This window comes from Nerophis ophidion, linkage group LG21, assembly GCF_033978795.1.
Source record: "Nerophis ophidion isolate RoL-2023_Sa linkage group LG21, RoL_Noph_v1.0, whole genome shotgun sequence".
NCBI lineage: Eukaryota > Metazoa > Chordata > Actinopteri > Syngnathiformes > Syngnathidae > Nerophis > Nerophis ophidion.
In genome coordinates, this window is record NC_084631.1 from 4429961 (window position 1) to 4452654 (window position 22694).

The 22694-nt window shown below is 40.5% G+C and overlaps 1 protein-coding gene across 5 annotated transcripts in view; it reads right to left on the minus strand.

Moving 5' to 3' along the window:
* LOC133539606 (CUGBP Elav-like family member 3) overlaps window positions 1–22694 on the minus strand; it is a 149012-nt gene that overhangs the window by 40289 nt on the left and 86029 nt on the right. For all 5 annotated transcript variants that reach the window (XM_061881646.1, XM_061881645.1, XM_061881643.1 and 2 more), the window contains one exon: window positions 4963–5011. In XM_061881646.1, coding sequence (XP_061737630.1) covers window positions 4963–5011 — 49 coding nt within the window. The remainder of the gene's footprint in view (window positions 1–4962; window positions 5012–22694) is intronic.

Consider the following 22694-nt stretch of genomic DNA (forward strand, 5'->3'; position numbering starts at 1 on the left):
TTGAAAACAACAAAAGAAGCAATCACATTCCTAAATATAAACATCCCAATGGCACTGCAAACTTGCATTCTTGGTGATCTGCATCAATTTAGTAAGGAGTCATCAAAGAGTAAAAATGCATCATAACAAAAGGGGTAATATAAAAAAAAATGGGTAGATGTTAATGGTCTAAGTCAGGGGTGTCAAACTCAAATACAGAGTGGGACAAAATGTAAAACTGAACAAAGCCGCGAGCCAAGGTTGAACAAATGAACCTTTTAATAGGGATCCTAACAAGTTTTGCATTAAATATTGAACAAGCAAGGCTTAAATAGGGCAGCACGGTGATACAGGGGTTAGTGCATCTGCCTCACAATACAAAGGTCCTGAGTAATCCTGGGTTCAATCCCGGGCTCGGGATCTTTCTGTGTGGAGTTTGCATGTTCCTGTGACTGCGTGGGTTCCCTCCGAGTACTCGGGCTTCCTCCCATGGAACAGGCAGAGCTTATATAACTTATTAGTGCAAAATCAACTTTCAAAAAACAAACGAAAAAACATCAGTGGTATATTAAATAAAATTTAATTAAAAAAAATCAAAACCTCTTTTCTATTTGCAGCCTTCTAAAGTAAATAACATTAACTTTTTCCACAGGCTAATAAATCCGAAAATAAAATAAAAATGAGGTGGTAGCGGGGAGTGTATATTGTAGCGTTCTGGAAGAGTTAGTGCTGCAAGAGGTTCTGGGTATTTGTTCTGTTGTGCTTATGTTGTGTTACGGTGCAGGTGTTATCCCGAAATGTGTTTTGTCATCTTTGTTTGGTATGGGTTCACAGTGTGGCGCATATTTGTAACAATGTTAAAGTTGTTTATACGGCCACCCTCAGTGTGACCTGTATGGCTGTTGACCAAGTACGCGTGGCATTCGCATATGTGTGTGTGGAAGCTGCATATATTATGTGACTTGGCCAGCACGCTGTTTACATGGAGGAAAAGAGGACGTGACGACACTAAAGGCGGTGCCTTTAAGGCACGCTCCCAATATTGTTGTCCGGGTGGAAATCGGGAGAATGGTTGCCCAGGGAGATTTTTGGGAAGAGCACTAAACTTCGGGAGTCTCCTAGGAAAATCAGGAGGGTTGGCAAGTAAGAGTATTAGCGGTGAATGTGGTGTTACCGGCGGGCCAGCTCTAATGTTAGTTTAATATTGCCTCAAGGGCCAAATTAAATTAAACGGCGGGCCAAATTTGGCCCGGGGGCCAGAGTTTGACACCCACGGTCTAAGTCATTCTGGCTGCTATACACAAGCTACGGAGATGATAACAGCAGAAAACACGGCATTTCGTTTACATAATAATGAGTCATATATTGGAATATGGGATCTATCATTTAAATTTGTTTGAACTATTAAATTAACCTAAAATATGACTTTTTTAAATCTTTGTAGTAAATATTGGACACAGTGTGTTCTCAAGCTTATGAAATGTGATGCAAGTGTAAGCCACTGTGACACTATTGTTCATTTCTAATCACTGCTATGTTGTATTCTTATTAATATTGATACTGTTGTTTCTATTATTTATTTTTGTTTGACAACTTTTGGATTGTTTTGTGTCATGTTTGTGTGTCTTCTCAATTGCTATTCTGAATGTTTTGAAATTGTATTATTATGGTATTATTTTGGACTGATTACTTACAAATTTAAAAAATAGCTAATTTAAGATTAAGAAAATTAAAAAAAAAATTGTTAATTTCTTGCATTATTTCTTGTGTCTGGAGAAACTGTTGTATTTGACCCTGCACATACTTCTTGTCTATAAAGTAATATAAAAGTCAAGTCGCTGCGTCATCACAGGCCGCTGTAGCTTAAATGCTACCATGAAAACAAGAGACATCAATGTCTTTCTTTATTAAAAAAAAAAAAAGAATATACCCCAATCTAAACTTAAATAATCCCATTACTGTCTGAGAAACTGAAATATTAAACTGTGTACATTGTGTGCTCTCTGCAATACTTGAAGCAAATCGACAACAGGAAGTGTGAATTTAAGTGACGTCGCAGAAACCGGACCAAACAGGTTTATTTTTTTCATCAATAAAAAACAAATTATTAAATTAATACGGAAGAATATGAACATATTAAAACACGCATATAAAAGTAATATGGATCTTAAGTAGCTAGAACAATAGTAAGTACCGTATTTTTCGGAGTATAAGTCGCTCCGAAGTATATGTTGAAAATACAAAATAAAGAAGGAAAAAAACACACATATATATATATATATATATATATATATATATCACATTTTGGGGGGAAATCTGAAAGGAATAGACATTTGAAAGGCAATTTAAAATAAATAAAGAATAGTAAACAACAGGCTGAATAAGTGTACGTTATATGAGGCATAAATAACCAACTGCTATGTTAACCTAACATATTATGGTAAGAGTCATTCAAATAACTATAACATATAGAACATGCTATACCTTTACCAAACTATCTGTCACTCCTAATCCATAAATCCCATGAAATCTTATACGTCTAGTCTCTTACGTGAATGAGCTAAATAATATTATTTGATATTTTACGGTAATGTGTTTAAAATTTCACACATAAGTCGCTCCTGAGTATAAGTCTCACCCCTGGCCAAACTATGAAAAAAACTGTGACTTATAGTCGGAAAAATACGGTAAACGGGAAAGGTCCAGACCGCAGCCTGACACTCACAAATTATTCATTAAATCGAACCATTTTGCAAATGTGGGTAACGAAGAAATAAAATTGTAGTACAGTGGGACCTTGACTTACAAACCCCTCTGTTCGCGAACTTTTCGATTTAAGAACGTTTAGATCAGGGGTGCCCATTACGTCGATGGCGACCGCGGGGGGTGTGTCAGTCGATCTCCAGCCAGGCTTTTAAAAAAAAATAGACCTAAAAATTAGTGATCATCAATCTTCACCAAGACGTCACTTAAATGACATTCACGGTACCGGAGGGTCTTGTGAGATGACGCTGGCTGCTGCAAGATCATTATTATGAAAATATGACCGAGAGGAAGGCGAGAAACACTTTTTATTTCAACAGACTCTCGCGCCGTACCTTCCGTCAAAACTCTAAAGGCCGACTGCACATTTCCTATCTTCATAATAAAAGCCCTGCTTCATGCTGCCTGCGCTAACTAAATACAGAGTCTGGGAAAACTGGCGTGCACAAGCGATCCCTCAGAAAGCTGGCGTGCACATCACTTGTGCACGCCAGCTTTCTGAGACTCTTATTTTGTTAGTGCAGGCAGCATGAAGCAGGGCTTTTATTGTGAAGATAGGAAATGTGCAGTCGGCCTTTAGAGTTTTGACGGAAGGGACGGCGCGAAAGTCTGTTAAAATAAAAAGTGTTTCTCGCCTTCCTCTCTGTCATCTTTTCATAATAATGAACTGGCAGCAGCCAGCGTCATCTCACAAGACCCTCGGGTGCCGTGAATGTCAATCAAGCAAGCTACGGAATTTGCCGCCAATGTTTTTCTTGTAAAGTGTATGGAAGCTGGATGAATTAGATGCCAAAAACCAACCACTTTCATGTGGTATTGTACAGAAAGGACAACTTTTTTTCTCCTCCATTTGAAAATGTGGGCGTTATCATCATTACTGTCTGATTCCAATCAATGCAAGTCATCAGAATCAGGTAATACAGCAACTTATATTCTTGTCTTTGTGAAAGAAAGACATCTATATGTGTTACACATGCTTGTATTATCATTAAACACATTTAACTTGTTTACAAAAATGTCTCTTTCATAAATAAATAAATATAAATGATATATATAAATGAGGTAGATCCCCTCGAGTTGGTCAATTGAAAAGTAGCTCGCCTGCAGAAAAAGTGTGGGCACCCCTGATCTAGTCGATACTCTAATGATTACGCCAATATTTTTTGGCATCACAAAATCTTCTTTTGTTTTTTTAAATGTATATTATGTTCATAAAGTCAGGATATGACCAATGTAGGATCCTGGAACGACTTGGTATCGGATTGATACCCAAATTGGTGGTATCATCCAAAACTAATGTAAAGTATCAAACAACAGAAGAACAAGTGATTATTACTTTTTAACCGAAGTGTAGATAGAACATGTTAAAAGAAAAAAGTGGGTTTATATTAACAGCAAATGAACAAATAGATTGATAATTCATTTTCTACCACTTGTCCTTAATATTTTTTTTACAAATTTGTTTGCTTACTTACTAATAAAAGACACGTTGTCTTGTATGTTCACAATTTTATTTACGGACAAACTTGCATTGAGAAACATATTTTTTTTGTTAAAATAAAGCCAATAATGCAATTTTTTGGGGTCCCCTCTATTTAGAAAAGTACCGTAAAGCATCAAAAATTGTTTAAACTAATACACACACATATTTCTGTGTATATGTGTGTGTGTGTGCGTGTGTATATATATATATATATATATATATATATATATATATATATATATATATATATATAAAGCTTCTTAAGTGTAATTTGTTTTTTTCATTGTTATGGAAGCTACCGCCAATAATGCAATTTTTTGGGGTCCCCTCTATTTAGAAACGTACCGAAAAGTATCAAAAATTGTTTAAACTAATACACATACATATTTCTGTGTATATGTGTGTGTGTGTGTGTGTGTATATATATATATATATATATATATATATATATATATATATATAGCTTCTTAAGTGTAATTTGTTTTTTTCATTGTTATGGAAGCTACCGCTGGTGACCACTAGGGAGCAGTATTTACTACTTTGGGCCTGCAACAAGGAGAGTCTCCACATAAGCAAGTGCCAGTTCCCCTGATGACCATTCTCCATCTCTGTCTGATCCATTTGGACTCGGAGCCTTCTCTATGTCACTCTGTGAATAATACGTGTGTGTGTGTGTGTGTGTGTGTGTGTGTGTGTGTGTGTGTGTGTGTGTGTGTGTGTGTGTGTGTGTGACTCACCTCCTCTGCCCTCACTGTCTGCTGGTTTCACCTGGATTGGCCGATTCATCTGTAGGACAAGGAAACAAGCGTCAACACAGGTGGTCATTGGTCACATGTCCTAACTGAAATGCAATTATAGTCGGCAAACAAGCAAAAAAGCAATAATACAATGTCTCCTTGTTGCCACTTTTTGACACTGATAGTTTAATTTAAAGCAGTTGTGTCCAAACCCACTACTAAAAAGTCAAACAATCCAGGGTCCATATTTTTATATTTTCTTAAAAAAATACTAAAAGCAGACATATAAATCAAAAGTCAATACTTTGTGTCAGCTCGGTGTTAGAGGTGAAAAAGAGCCTGCTTTAGTAAAGGTTTGCGTGTACTAAAACAGGTGCAAAAGCTGATCTACTAAATGTGTGCAAAGTGAGTTGCGTGGTTAAAATATGGCGTGCAATCCATTTTGTGTCTCTTTCTATGCAGAATATATGCTGATCATCAAAACATACACAATAGCAGGGAGAAGATGCAAATATGCAATATAATTCATCACCGTTTTGGAAGCACTATTTTGAGTTTTACTTTGTCTGTCCGACAAACGCACACGGCTGTGAAAAAGAGGGCCTCACGCTGCAAACACAGATGATTGGAAAAAGAATCCTTCGTCCTACGTGTGTTTCAACATATTTGGACTGACAGAAATCCAAACTATTAGACATATCGTCGATTCAGCAATTTCCTTTTATAATTTTATAGCTGCTGTATGACTTGCGGGGCTGACTAAAGTGAATCAAATTGATGCGTTTTGGTGTCTGCTGGCTTTTAGAAACATTTTTTTATAATTTTGGCGATGTATTTCTTTAACGTAAGGCTGGGCGATATAGCCTTTTTTTAATATCCCGATATTTTTATGCCATATCGCGATATATGATATATATTACGATATTTTGCCTTGGCCTTGAATGAACACTTGATACATATAATCACAGCAGTAAGATGATTCCATGTGTCTCCATTAAAACATTCTTCTTCATACTGCATTCATATACCGTATGCTACTTTTAAACGGCATAGCTCGGTTGATAGAGTGGCTGTGCCAGCAACTCGAGGATTGTAGGTTCGATTCCCGCTTCCGCCATCCTAGTCACTGCCGTTGTGTCCTTGGGCAAGACACTTTACCCACCTGCTCCCAGTGCCGCCCACACTGCTTTAAATGTAACTTAGATATTGGGTTTCACTATGTAAAGCGCTTTGAGTCACTCGAGAAAAGCGCTATATAAATGTAATTCACTTCACTTTCATCCAGAGAGGGAAATCACAACTCAATTGACCAAAAATGTATTTATGAAAGTTATTAAGCAATGGCACAAACATTCATGTCATTTCCAAAACAGAAAGTGCAAGATTGTCAGAGACATCTTAAGTGTCAAATAAAAATGTGCTGCATAATAGGAAACCAAATAGTATTCGTCCTTCACTATGTTGTAGGTTACTATGGACGTTATGAAATTCTCTAGCGAATTACTTTTCAAATGATGCTACATATTAGCAGTAATGCTAGTTTTTATAGCAACGCTTTTGCCCCACACTCGACAAATTACGGTTGTCTGCTCGACATATTCCCACTTGCAGCCGAACCACCGCCAGACGATGGAAACCCTGCTGTTTTTTGGGGGGAATTAAGTCTTCCTTCATTTGTTACCAGATCCGCACCTTCTTTTTTGTCTCGTATTATCACTCGTACAGCTAACGTTACCCAGTCGGCTACCTCTCTGCTGGGCGAGGGCCTATACGTATGTGACGTATGACGTGACAGTATTTGACGTGTGTAAGTTTGTGCGCCTGCTTGTCTGTGAGAAGGAGAGACAGGAAGGAGTGAGAAGAGCCTGAATGCCCGCAGCTAAAAGCAACTGCGTGAGAACGTATACTCGAATATTACGATATAGTCATTTTCTATATCGCACAGAGACAAACCCGCGATATATCGTGTTTATCGCCCAGCCCTGCTTTAACATATATCCTACATGAAAATACATATTTCCTTTTCTTGTGTTTCGGTCTCTGGTGATGTGATCCACCACCTTAAGTAACAATATCCAGGTGTACATGGACAACAATTATTAAATATGATCATCATTCAGATTAAAATGTTACATGCAACCTAAAAAAATGATCTGATTATGACATGCATTTCCATGTATCACACTTAAAATCAGAAAACCTTACTTTGACATGTGCAGAACCTAGCATAAACGGAAAGGTGAACTATTATGTTTGCTATGCCGCTTTTTTTTAGCTCACTGTAGGGGCTGAAGAAGCAGTGGCTTCCACTTTAAATAAAATAAAAAACACGGCTTTGTGCATTTCTGCTTGTCCTACGTTATCACTGTATTTTTTTGTAATGTTTTCCTTCTGTTCACTACTTTTGTTTTACCATTCTTTTTGAAATGGAGATTTTCTGTGCTTTTTATGTTGTGATTATGTATGGGTTGCGGCATGTCTTTATGTTACGACATTTTCTGTTTGAGGCTAGCAGTTAGCACCGGCATCAAAGATATGAACCGTAAGTATAACTCTAACCCGAATTTCGGAAGATGTGTTTTCATGCGCTACAATCCAAATGACTTTCGGCGTAAACCACACGTCTCGATCTGAATTAAATTTTAATACGAGCGTGTGTGATCGGGTCGGAATATTCCAAATGGCGTGTGTTTACATGAATCATTTTCATTCCGGCAAGGCTTTTAATCCGATTAAATGTGTCCCTGTGCACATAGCTCATGTGCACATGTGTGTGTTGTCTAGATTGCGATTCTCAAAATGTGTTGCAGTTTATAATTGTGTGTTGCTGGTTCAACACATTGCACACAGGTAGGAGCATGATTACATGAATGTCCAGAAAATGATTGTCTCCATGTTAAAAGCCCCATATGCATGTGAAGTCCTCATTGAAATAAGGCGGTCTGCACCACTTTTCAATAGCACAGGCAACACAACCACTAACAGTAGACACTATTTTATAGTTTGCACAAGCTGTCTAGTGTGTGGCACTTGGATCCTAGTAAATCAGGCCCAAAGTGTTTCATTATTAGTACTAACATTTCAGCTTCTTCTTATTAAATTATGTCTTTTTTTGTTACATTTTTACTGTTGTTTTCTTCCCCGACAAGGGGGAGCATGTCCACTCTTTGGACACCCTTGATTTAAAGCTGTGAACTAGGGCTGTTAATCCTTGGGCACCACAAGATATGATTCAATTCTTGGGAGTATCAGTTCGATTCTCTATTCAAAACCTACACTTTTTCCGATAACAGTGGATTCCAGTTTTATGATTGAGTATCAATTCGATTCAGAATCGATTCTCGATTCAAAACCGACACTTTTTCCAATAACATTGGATTCCAGTTTTATGATTGAGTATCAATTCGATTCAAAACCTACACTTTTTCCAATAACATTGGATTCCAGTTTTATGATTGAGTATCAATTCGATTCAGAATTGATTCTCCATTCAAAACCTACACTTTTTCCGATAACAGTGGATTCCAGTTTTATGATTGAGTATCAATTTGATTCAGAATCGATTCTCGATTCAAAACCTACCCTTTTTCCAATAACATTGGATTCCAGTTTTATGATTGAGTATCAATTCGATTCAGAATCGATTCTCGATTCAAAACCTACACTTTTTCCAATAACATTGGATTCCAGTTTTATGATTGAGTATCAATTCGATTCAGAATCTATTCTCGATTCAAAACCTACACTTTTTCCAATAACATTGGATTCCAGTTTTATGATTGAGTATCAATTCGATTCAGAATCGATTCTCGATTCAAAACCTACACTTTTTCCAATAACAGTGGATTCCGGTTTTATGATTGAGTATCAATTTGATTCAGAATCAATTCTTGATTCAAAACCTACACTTTTTCCAACAACATTGGATTCCAGTTTTATGATTGAGTATCAATTCGATTCAGAATCGATTCTCGATTCAAAACCTACACTTTTTCCAATAACATTGGATTCCAGTTTTATGATTGAGTATCAATTCGATTCAGAATCGATTCTCTATTCAAAACCTACACTTTTTCCGATAACAGTGGATTCCAGTTTTATGATTGAGTATCAATTCGATTCAGAATCGATTCTCGATTCAAAACCAACACTTTTTCCAATAACATTGGATTCCAGTTTTATGATTGAGTATCAATTCGATTCAGAATCGATTCTCGATTCAAAACCTACACTTTTTCCAACAACATTGGATTCCAGTTTTATGATTGAGTATCAATTCGATTCAGAATCGATTCTCGATTCAAAACCGACACTTTTTCCAATAACATTGGATTCCAGTTTTATGATTGAGTATCAATTCGATTCAGAATCGATTCTCGATTCAAAACCTACACTTTTTCCAATAACATTGGATTCCAGTTTTATGATTGAGTATCAATTCGATTCAGAATCGATTCTCGATTCAAAACCTACACTTTTTCCAACAACATTGGATTCCAGTTTTATGATTGAGTATCAATTCGATTCAGAATCGATTCTCGATTCAAAACCGACACTTTTTCCAATAACATTGGATTCCAGTTTTATGATTGAGTATCAATTCGATTCAGAATCGACTCTCGATTCAAAACCTACACTTTTTCCTATAACAGTGGATTCCAGTTTTATGATTGAGTATCAATTCGATTCAGAATCGATTCTCGATTCAAAACCTACACTTTTTCCAACAACATTGGATTCCAGTTTTATGATTAACTACATTTCGCTATAAAATAAGTAACTCTGGTCGAATTTTACACTAATTAAAAGTAAACTGGTTTTGTTTAAAAGAAATGTACCTAAAAAGTCAAATACAAATGAGGCAATGGTAAAGTTAAAAGGTAAAGTACCAATGATTGTCACACACACACACACACACACTAGATGTGGTAAAATGTTTCTCTGCGTTGGACCCATCACCCTTGATCACCCCCTGGGAGGTGAGGGGAGCAGCGGTGCCGCCACTGGGAATAATTTTTGGTGATTTAATCCGCAATTGTAACCCTAATGCTGAGTTCCAAGCAGAGAGGTAATGGGTCCCATTTTTATAGTCTTTGGTATGACTCGGCCGGGGTTTGAACTCACAACCTACCGATATCAGGGTGGACACTCTAACCACTAGGCCACTGAGTAGGTTATACTTGTATGGCACTTTGCTACCTTAAAGGTACTCAAAGCGCTTTGACACCATTTCCACATTCCCCCATTCACACACACACATTCACACACTGATGGTGGGATCTGCCATACAAGGCCCTAACCACAACCCACCAGGAGCAAGGGTAAAGTGTCTTGCTCAAAGACACAACGGACGTGACTAGGTTGGTAGAAGCTGGGGATCGAACCAGGCAACAAGACTATCCAAAACTTCTCTTTTCTAATGTAAATCTGTAAAGCAAATATGGGCATGTCCATCAACAATATGATTTGCTTAAAGGGCTGGAGAGGACAGATTGTAAAAAAAAAAAAAAAAAAAAAAACAAACATACATTTTCGATTATTTTGAATTGACTTAGAATAGCTGAGATAGGCACCAGCGCCCCCCGTGACCACAAATGGAATAAGCGGTAGAAAAATGGATGGATGGATGGTTACAAATAAGAATAGTAATTTCCTGAAATTAGATCTTTTTTTTACACCCCTACTGTAAATACTAATTTTATGTTATTGTGGTATTCCTGATTGCCAAATCACACTTGCCAATTTTGACCCGGGATCTTTCCTTTATTTGTTCTCACACCCACACACACACACACACACACACACACACACACACAATTCACACTTATATTTGTTACCTTCTTGAGACCTCCGAAAAATGCCTACCTTTTTCTTTCTAGATATATAAAGATTTGTATTTACAACATTAATAATATACACATACAATGCAAATATAAAAAAGCTTGTTGGAATTTCAGAAGAAAAAGGTCACAACTTCACAAGAAAAACTAAGTATTTATAATAAAAGTCGTAATTTTACTCAACGTATGTGGCAACTTGTCCAGGGTGTACACTGCCTTCCGCCCGATTGCAGCTGACATAGGCTCCAGCCCCCCCCGCGACCCCGAAGGGAATAAGCAGTATAAAATGGATTGATGGATGGCAAGTAAAACATTTACAAGAAAAACTGAACATTTTTGCAATTTTATGATAAAAATTGGAACTTTACTCAATAACAGCCGCAATTTTACAAGAAAAGCTTAAAATGTTGGTATTTTGTTAAAAGAGTCGTAATGTTACTCGACAAAAGTCACAATTTTATTAGAAAACTTAAACATTTTGGCAACATTATAATATTAATCGGAATTTTGCTTGGCAAAATTATGACAAGTCATCATTTTATTCCAAAATTGTCACTATTTTACAAAAAAAATAAATAAATTGGCAAGATTGTGATGAAAGTCAGAATTTTTTTGATAAATGTAACCCATCCATCCATTTTCTACCGCTTATTCCCTTTTGGGGTCACGGGGGGCGCTGGCGCCTATCTCAGCTACAATCGGGCGGAAGGCGGGGTACACCCTGGACAAGTCGCCACCTCATCGCAGGGCCAACACAGATAGACAAACAACATTAACACTCACATTCACACACTAGGGACCATTTAGTGTTGCCAATCAACCTATCCCCAGGTGCATGTTTTTGGAAGTGGTAGGAAGCCGGAGTACCCGGAGGGAACCCACGCATTCACGGGGAGAACATGCAAACTCCACACAGAAAGATCCCGAGCCTGGGATTGAACCCAAGACTGCAGGAACTTCGTATTGTGAGGCAGACGCACTAACCCCTCTGCCACCGTGAAGCCCGATAAATGTAACCATTTTGCAAAAAAGATAATACCAGTAATATTTTTACATAAAAAAGGAAGAGAAAATATCGCAATTTTACAGAAACAGAAAGAATGAGAAATGATTCCCAATTTTCTAAGAAAAAAGAAAAAAGTTCATTTTTCATTTTTTTTATTTTTTGTTTGTTTTTAATTTTCATTATTTACTTCAAGTTATTACAGTACGTCTCTATATTCATATTTATTATATGGCTTTTACTAATTTTGGCCAAAGGGGGCGCATTTAAATTTCTTACACACACTTGTTATTTCATATGTTGACCAGATGTGGAGCATTTTTAAAACTGACAGTCAATTTGAAAAAGCCGTCCTTTTTGGGGCCACCTTCATTTTGACAGTTTTCACCATTTTTTTTGTAATGTGCCTAAGGCCGATCACAAAGGAGTCACGGACCACAGATGGCTCCTGTACCGCACTTTGGGCAGCCCATTTTTTAGAAGCTAACTGTTAATGGCCACTATAGTCTTAGTACCGTAGTGTATTTGTTCCTCCTATGGTCACATATGGGACGCTGGGTCGTCTTACGTCAGCACCGGAAGTCATAAAATTAACTGTTTACTTGGCGGGTTTTTCCGGGGGGTAAATAAGGAAGTCCTTCTTTAGCTGCTGTCTTGTTTGATCATACAGTGCTGCCTTTGCACCTGTCGATTGTTGTATGCACATTAAATCAACAAAAAAATCCTGACTTTGGAGCAATGTTCACAGACTCTACTATTTGGCTCTCTATTAGATGCAATGTTTTCCGTATTGGGACCATGATTTCGGTCCTAACTTGTTCACCGCTCCTCATATGGAAGGCACTTTTCCTTGTTGATGTCTGAAGAAGGGTAGAAATAAAAGAAAACACACACAACCTTGCCCTCTCTGTCTGTCATACAGCACTATCAGAGTGGAGTACCGTGGGGGATTGAGAAGTGACAAGATTAGGAATGAAGGCCAGTTGATCTGGATTACCGGGCAACTACGGATTAGATGAGGGACAAGAGTAGGTGGAGATAAAGAGAAGACAACAGGGGGATGAAATGACAAGTGTGAAGCTGAGAGCTACAGTCTTTAAAAAAAAAAACCACACACACACACACGCACACACAAAAAAAACAGAACACTAGAGAAGAAGGACCAGGCCTAGAGGACCCCCGGCTGACTTTGGAGCGACATAAAGGGCAGATGGAAGGCCAAGAGGTAGAAGCAGAAGCAGGGACGGCATAGACGAGTGGGACTGAAAGACTGAAAAGAGAGTGGGAGGATGAAAGCAAAGCTGGCGCTCGAGAGGATGATTCAAAAAGGAGAGAGAGAGAGGGAGAGAGAGAATGGGAGGAGGCAAGCATGATTCAGTCGTGACTCTCTCTGTCTAAAAAATGCCACGACTACTGAGATCCATCGCCCTGGATTTATTATGCATGCATGCACACACATGTTCTGCATAGCCCTTCAGTGCACGCACACACACACACACACACACACACACACACACACACACACACACACACACACACACGCACAGACAGACACACACACACACACACAGTGCTTAGTCATAGCACTGAGGCAATGAGACAGTGTTAATGCCACAGGGATGGGGGGGGGGTGGCATGCGAGGAGGAGGAGGGATGCAGAATGACGGCGATGTCAAGAAAGGCAAGGAAAAAAAAAAAGGGCGAGGAAGGAGTTCCAGAGGAAAAAAATGTTGGGCCGCATTGATTCCAAGTGTTGAAAACAACAACGTGTGGCGGACACTCCCATGTTGTTGTTTGGGAGTTGAGAGAAACAAAGGAAAGCATCGACGTCCCCTTATTAGGGCCGGGACAAGACATCAATACGGGGGATATGTTCTATTGTTACCTCGCAGGGTACAGTAAAGCTATAGAAAAATATCGATCTGGTGATGTATTGGTATTGTTGGTATTAGGGGTGTGATGAGCCAAGACCGCACACAATATCAGGTTCACAAGCATGAGACGTGACTTTTAAGCAAGGGTGGACTGGGACAAAAATCCGGGTGGGGTCACTTTGAAATATTTGCATCAGCCTGCGACACATAGTCATTTTCCATCCATCTTCTTCCGCTTATCCGAGGTCGGGTCGCGGGGGCAACAGCCTAAGCAGGGAAACCCGGACTTCCCTCTCCCCGGCCACTTCGTCTAGCTCTTCCCGGGGGATCCCGAGGCGTTCCCAGGCCAGCCGGGAGACATAGTCTTCCCTACCGGTTGGACGTGCCCTAAACACCTCCTTAGGGAGGCGTTCGGGTGGCATCCTGACCAGATGCCCGAACAACCTCATCTGGCTCCTTTCGATGTGAAGGAGCAGCGGCTTTACTTTGAGTTCCTCCCGGATGGCAGAGCTTCTCACCCTAAGGGAGAGCGTAGGAAACTCATTTGGGCCGCTTGTACCCGTAATCTTATCCTTTCAGTCATGACCCAAAGCTCATGACCATAGGTGAGGGTGGGAACGTAGATCGACCGGTAAATTGAGAGCTTTGCCTTCTGGCTCAGCTCCTTCTTCACCACAACGGATCGGTACAACATCCGCATTACTGAAGACGCCGCACCGATCCGCCTGTCGATCTCACGATCCACTCTTCCCCCACTCGTGAACAAGACTCCTAGGTACTTGAACTCCTCCACTTGGGGCAGGGTCTCCTCCCCAACCCGGGGATGGCATTCCACCCTTTTCCAGGCGAGAACCATGGACTTGGACTTGGAGGTGCTGATTCTCATTCCGGTCGCTTCACTCTCGGCTGCGAACCGATCCAGTGAGAGCTGAAGATCCCGGTCAGACGAAGCCATCAGGACCACATCATCTGCAAAAAGCAGAGACCTAATCCTGCGGCCACCAAACCGGAACCCCTCAACGCCTTGACTGCGCCTAGAAATTCTGTCCATAAAAGTTATGAACAGAATGGGTGACAAAGGACAGCCTTGGCGGAGTCCAACCCTCACTGGAAATGTGTTCGACTTACTGCCGGCAATGCGGACCAAGTTCTGACACTGATCATACAGGGAGTGGACCGCCACAATAAGACAGTCCGATACCCCATACTCTCTGAGCACTCCCCACAGGACTTCCCGAGGGACACGGTCCAATGCCTTCTCCAAGTCCACAAAGCACATGTAGACTGGTTGGGCAAACTCCCATGCACCCTCAAGAACCCTGCCGAGAGTATAGAGCTGGTCCACAGTTCCACGACCAGGACGAAAACCACACTGTTCCTCCTGAATCCGAGGTTCGACTATCCGGCGTAGCCTCCTCTCCAGTACACCTGAATAAACCTTACCGGGAAAATAGTAGGCTAACATAGCTAATATAGACACTTACATAATCTGTTGCTTTCATTATAACACTTATATAGGCGCTTATGTTTTGCGGCGCCATACAGTTTTTTTTGTTATATTTTAGGTACAATTTGGCTATTTCAATATTTTAGGTTGCCAACCCCTGATGTGGACATATTCAAAAACCAGGGCGACATTCTAGCAACCGTTTTTTGGGGAAATCCAAATGATACCAAAGTGGGCCGTGTAAGAACCAAGGTATGTGTAATATTGACTGCATTTCTGATTTTTGTGTTTTTTAATTGACAACCAAATAATAAAACAAGGTGACTCGGTAAAAAATATGGGTGTTATCTTTGACCCAACTCTCTCCTTTGAGTGACACATTAAAAGCGTTACTAAAACGGCCTTCTTTCATCTCCGTAATATCGCTAAAATTCGCTCCATTCTGTCCACTATCAATCAATCAATCAATCAATGTTTACTTATATAGCATTAAATCACTAGTGTCTCAAAGGGCTGCACAAACCACTACGACATCCTCGGTAGGCCCACATAAGGGCAAGGAAAACTCACACCCAGTGGGACGTCGGTGACAATGATGACTATGAGAACCTTGGAGAGGAGGAAAGCAATGGATGTTGAGCGGGTATAACATGATACTGTGAAAGTTCAATCCATAATGGATCCAGCACAGTCGCGAGAGTCCAGTCCAAAGCGGATCCAACACAGCACCGAGAGTCCCGCTCACAGCGGAGCCAGCAGGAAAACCGAGATCATTATCCATGCGTTTGTTACGTCTCGTCTCGATTACTGTAACGTATTATTTTGGGGTCTCCCCATGTCTAGCATTAAAAGATTACAGTTGGTACAAAATGCGGCTGCTAGACTTTTGACAAGAACAAGAAAGTTTGATCACATTACGCCTGTACTGTATATACCTTTATATACATATATACATACATATATACCTATACTGTATATACATATATACATACATATATACCTATACTGTATATACCTTTATATACATATATACATACATATATACCTATACTGTATATACCTTTATATACATATATACATACATATATACCTATACTGTATATACCTTTATATACATATATACATACATATATACCTATACTGTATATACATATATACATACATATATACCTATACTGTATATACCTTTATATACATATATACATACATATATACCTATACTGTATATACCTTTATATACATATATACATACATATATACCTATACTGGCTCACCTGCACTGGCTTCCTGTGCACTTAAGATGTGACTTTAAGGTTTTACTACTTACGTATAAAATACTACACGGTCTAGCTCCATCCTATCTTGCCGATTGTATTGTACCATATGTCCCAGCAAGAAATCTGCCTTCAAAAGACTCCGGCTTATTAGTGATTCCTAGAGCCCAAAAAAAGTCTGCGGGCTATAGAGCGTTTTCCGTTCGGGCTCCAGTACTCTGGAATGCCCTCCCGGTAACAGTTCCAGATGCTACCTCAGTAGAAGCATTTAAGTCTCACCTTAAAACTCATCTGTATACTCTAGCCTTTAAATAGACTCCCTTTTTAGACCAGTTGATCTGCCGCTTCTTTTCTTTTTTCTCCTATGTCCCCCCCCCTCCCTTGCGGAGGGGGTCCGGTCCGATGACCATGGATGAAGTACTGGCTGTCCAGAGTCGAGACCCAGGATGGACCGGTCGTCGGGACCCAGGATGGACCGCTCGCCTGTGTATCGGTTGGGGACATCTCTACGCTGCTGATCCGCCTCCGCTTGAGATGGTTTCCTGTGGACGGGACTCTCGCTGCTGTCTTGGATCCGCTTGAACTGAACTCTCGCGGCTGTGTTGGAGCCACTATGGATTGAACTTTCACAGTATCATGTTAGACCCGCTCGACATCCATTGCTTTCGGTCCCCTAGAGGGGGGGTTGCCCACATCTGACGTCCTCTCCAAGGTTTCTCATAGTCAGCATTGTCACTGGCGTCCCACTGGATGTGAGTTTTCCTTGCCCTTTTGTGGGTTCTTCCGAGGATGTTGTAGTCGTAATGATTTGTGCAGTCCTTTGAGACATTTGTGATTTGGGGCTATATAAATAAACATTGATTGATTGATACTTTTATTAGTAGATTGCACAGTACAGTACATAATCCGTACAATTGACCACTAAATGGTAAAACCCGAATACGTTTTTCAACTTGTTTAAATCAATTCATGGTATGTGTGCCATGTTGTTCCAGACCACAGCAAGAGATACCCAGCTTGCAAAGATTGTAATAAATCCATTAGATGAAGACAGCCTGCCGTTTCCTTTAACTTGGACACACAAATCTATACCTATGGCCTTTCTACACTGAAAAAAATAACTCATAAGATTTACTTGAAAAAATAATTGTATTTGCACGTAAAATTTAATGCTGCAATATCACTCACTTGCCAGTATCAAGTAAATTCTACTTACCATATAACATAACAGTTGTGAAGATATTAAGTAACAGTTACTTAAATACATCCAGGCTTCAAGTTATATTTATTTAAACAAATTTAGTAAAGTCTACTTGTTTTTCATCGGCAGGAACATCATTTTACTCAGAAATTTAAGTACATTTTATATACCGTATTTCCTTGAATAGCCGCCGGGGCGCTAATTAATTTAAAACCTCTTCTTACTCCTGCGCTTATCAATGGCATGCAGTAAAATATTGAGTGCGATAAAAAAAAAATTATAAAAAAATAATTCTGCGGCCGCGGCCCGGTGGTTGGGGACCACTGCTCTACAACATGTCATCACGCCCACTTTAACACCAACAGCCAAACTTTTTACACTGACGGTTGTGATATAAACAACTTTAACATTCTTACTAATATGCGCCACACTCTGTGAACCCACACCAAACACATTTCTGGAGAACATCGACTCTCTAACACATTATAAACGCAAGATAAGAATTACCCATAATGCCACCTTGCAGTGCGCTGTGAAGTGATCCTAACGGCCGGAGCAGAGCCAGTCGGCCAGAGCCTGTTGTGCTGTGTGCATGCGTCGTCGAGCAAGCGTTTCAAAACACTAGATTTTCAGAGTAAAGTTTGTGTAATATTTTTAGGTTTATGTACGTACAACTGTTAAACATTTAAATAGTATGAGGAAACATAAGTAAAACTTACTCTTCCCCCATAATTCATGTTAATAAAATGTTTAATTTTACTTAAGAAACTCTAGTTCTTACTGAATGTTAAAAATACTCGGTATAAATTATGACAGTTACTCTAATAGAGTTTACAGCACCAAAAAGTCACTTTTTTCAGTGTAAGTCAGCAATTTCCAGGAGTTCTCCCCGACTCAGAACCCGCTGTTTCACTAATGTTTTCCAGCGTGGTAAAAAAAGTGTAGAAATAATATTGCATTTCTGTCAACAAAGATTTGCATCAGCCTGCGACACATAGTCATTTTGATAGTAGGCTAATACAGCTATTATAGACATTTTCATGATCTGTTGCTTTCATTATAACACTTATATAAGGTGTTTATGTTTTGCAGCTCCATAAAGTTTTTTTTTCATATTTTTGGTCCAATATAGTGTTGTCGGATCCAGGAGGAACAGTGTGGTTTTCGTCCTGGTCGTGGAACTGTGGACCAGCTCTATACTCTCGGCAGGGTTCTTGAGGGTGCATGGGAGTTTGCCCAACCAGTCTACATGTGCTTTGTGGACTTGGAGAAGGCATTCGACCGTGTCCCTCGGGAAGTCCTGTGGGGAGTGCTCAGAGAGTATGGGGTATCGGACTGTCTTATTGTGGCGGTCCACTCCCTGTATGATCAGTGTCAGAACTTGGTCCGCATTGCCGGCAGTAAGTCGAACACATTTCCAGTGAGGGTTGGACTCCGCCAAGGCTGTCCTTTGTCACCGATTCTGTTCATAACTTTTATGGACAGAATTTCTAGGCGCAGTCAAGACGTTGAGGGGTTCCGGTTTGGTGACCGCAGGATTAGGTCTCTGCTTTTTGCAGATGATGTGGTCCTGATGGCTTCATCTGGCCGGGATCTTCAGCTCTCACTGGATCGGTTCGCAGCCGAGTGTGAAGCGACCGGAATGAGAATCAGCACCTCCAAGTCCGAGTCCATGGTTCTCGCCCAGAAAAGCGTGGAGTGCCATCTCCGGGTTGGGGAGGAGACCCTGCCCCAAGTGGAGGAGTTCAAGTACCTAGGAGTCTTGTTCACGAGTGGGGGAAGAGTGGATCGTGAGATCGACAGGCGGATCGGTGCGGCGTCTTCAGTAATGCGGACGTTGTACCGATCCGTTGTGGTGAAGAAGGAGCTGAGCCGGAAGGCAAAGCTCTCAATTTACCGGTCGATCTACGTTCCCATCCTCACCTATGGTCATGAACTTTGGGTCATGACCGAAAGGATAAGATCACGGGTACAAGCGGCCCAAATGAGTTTGGGTCTCTCCCTTAGAGATAGGGTGAGAAGCTCAGTCATCCGGGAGGAACTCAAAGTAAAGCCGCTGCTCCTCCACATGGAGAGGAGCCAGATGAGGTGGTTCGGGCATCTGGTCAGGATGCCACCCGAACGCCTCCCTAGGGAGGTGTTTAGGGCACGTCCAACCGGTAGGAGGCCACGGGGAAGACCCAGGACACGTTGGGAAGACTATGTCTCCCGGCTGGCCTGGGAACGCCTCGGGATCCCCCGGGAAGAGCTAGACGAAGTGGCTGGGGAGAGGGAAGTCTGGGTTTCCCTGCTTAGGCTGTTGCCCCCGCGACCCGACCTCGGATAAGCGGAAGATGATGGATGGATGGATGGATGGATGGATAGTGTTGTCCGGATAACAATATTTTGGTACCAGTTTCAGTACCAAAATAATTTCGATACTTTTCTAAATAAAGGGGACCACAAAAAAATGGCATTATGGGGTTTATTTGAACAAAACATTTTAGGGTACATTAAACATATGTTTATTATTGCAAGTGTGTCCTTAAATAAAATAGTGAACATACAAGACAATTTGTCTTTTAAGAGTAAGTAAACAAACAAAGGCTCCTATATTAGTTGCTGACATATGCATTCACATATTGTGTTATTTTCCATTCTATTATTTTGTCAAAATAATTAAAGGACAAGTGGTAGAAAATGAATTATCGATCTACTTGTTCATATACTGTTAATATCTGCTTACTTTCTCTTCTAGCTTGTTCCATCTAAACTTCTGTTAAAATGTAACAATCATTTATTCTTCTGTTGTTTAAAACTTTACATCAGTTTTGGATGAGACCACATATTCGGGTATCAATCCGATACCAAGTAGTTACAGGATCATACATTGGTCATATTCAAAGTCCTCATGTGTCCAGGGACATTATTCCTGACTTTATAAACATAAAATGAATTTTAAAACAACGAAAGAGTCGGTATAGTACCGAATATGATTCATAGTATCGCGGTACTATACTAATACCGAACAACCCTACTCCTACACCACAGTGGATATGTTTATTTTACTTTTTATTCATAGCGGTATGTAGAAGTGTCTGCTTGTATCTGCTGCTTTAATGTCTTTAATTTCCTCTGTGTTCTTTGATGTTTGATGTTTCCCTCTTACACACATGGAAGAGGGATGTGTACTATGGCAATGAGTTTTTTTTTTTGTTTTTTGTTTTTCTCTTGGCCTCAGTCTGCACCCCCACTCCAGGGCCCAGGCTAAGACCGATTTTTAAATTTTATTTTAATCTTCAATTTTTTTTTTTTCATCCCCCCCCCCTTGTTTACCTGTATGTCATCTTTTTTGTAAGGGGCGCTGGAAGCCGGCAGACCCGTCAGCGATCCTGTTCTGTCTCCCTGTAATGTTTGTCTGATCTTGAATGGGATTGTGCTGACAATTGTAATTTTCCTGAAGGAACTCTCCTGACGGAATAAATAAAGTACTATCTATCCATCTATCCATCTATCTATCCAATATGGCTTTTTCAATACTTTTGGCTGTCGACCCCTGATTCAAAAACCAGGGCTACATTCTAGCAAACATTTTCTTCGAAAATCCAAATGATACAAAAAGCGGGTCGTGTAAAACCCAAGGTACTGTATTTGTAACATTAATGTTATCACCTACTGCAAAAATCAATGCTGCTGAATTAATGAATGTACTTAACGGTGCAGCCACAACACGGATGAACTCGATGCAGAGTTGGGAAAAAAAAAAAAAAAAGAGTAGGAAGGACATAAAGCAAAGCACATGACTGGAGGATGGCCATGGGAAAGGAGGATGAGGAAAGAGGCAACAGGGAGGGGTTGAGAGAGAAGAGAAAAGGGTCCCAGCGGGGTGTTAAGGCAATGTAATGAAGCTGGTAATTGAGCAGAGGGCAGAGCTGGGAGAGACTGATCCATACGTTTGATTAATCAGCTCTTAGCTGTCACCACAAGCTATTGATCTAAGGCAAGGCCATCACAGGTGCAAACACGTTGTCCGCGTACACACACGCATAATGTGTCTTTCGGGGAAGATGCACATTTCTCACCTCGCACCTTTTATTGACCCGCGCTGTCAGCTTTAACATAAACTTACAGAAAATACAAACAGTCTTTTCTGTGACCTTGGAATTCGCACTTCTCTGCGCATCCGTCCAGCCGTTCATCCGTCCATCCATCATTTCCCGGTGCTGGTCTCACCGCTGTCCATCCATCTTGCACTATCAAGTCATCGATCAGTCACGTCTTGTTCATTGATCTGCTGCCGTGTTGCAGAGAAGGCTGATTGTAGCCAGATTTGTGTCCGCTAACCTTTAGTCTATCCTTCAATCTATCCATCACCTCTTCCATTTCTCCCTTCATTACGCCTATTCAAGGCAGTCTTTGTGACTGGCTGACGCTCAAAAACAGCATCCATCGATTCATATTTGGAGTATTTTCGCTCTAATTGACATGTTGGCGCGTCAGTCCATGAATGTCATATTAAGCACAGGCGAGGGGATGAGAGGAGACAGCAGGTTAGAAGGCGCACGTTGCTTCTGCCAAACGGCGGCATCGGAAAATTGTCAAGGCAACCGGCTGGTCGCCATGGCGATTGTATGACGGCACACTAGGTAGGTAAACAAGGATCCTGGTTGCCAAGGGCGACTGCTGGGATCCTCTGGTAAACAAAGAAATTGTGCCACCTTGACAGTACCTCCTCCCCCGCAGGAGAAATCAATAAGCTTCACTCTCGCAAAATTGGCACATGAGAGCTGTAGGAGATGTGGCGTTTATTTGCCTTTTATAAAACATCCAGTGAAGCAGGATATTGACATGTGCACTCATCTGGCAGCGACAATTGCTTTCAACACAGGACAGTGAGTCTCGGATGTTGAGAACCACTGATTTTTAATTTCACCAGCCAATGTCACGCGGTAAAAGCTGGCATTTTGTTTCTGTTTTAGGGATGTAACGATAAACGGTAACAATCATAACCCGCTCGGTGGCCTTGTGGTTAGAGCAGGGGTGTCAAACTCATTTTAGATGAGGGGCCACATGGAGAAAAATCTACTCCCAAGCCAATAAAGCAGTGAACACTA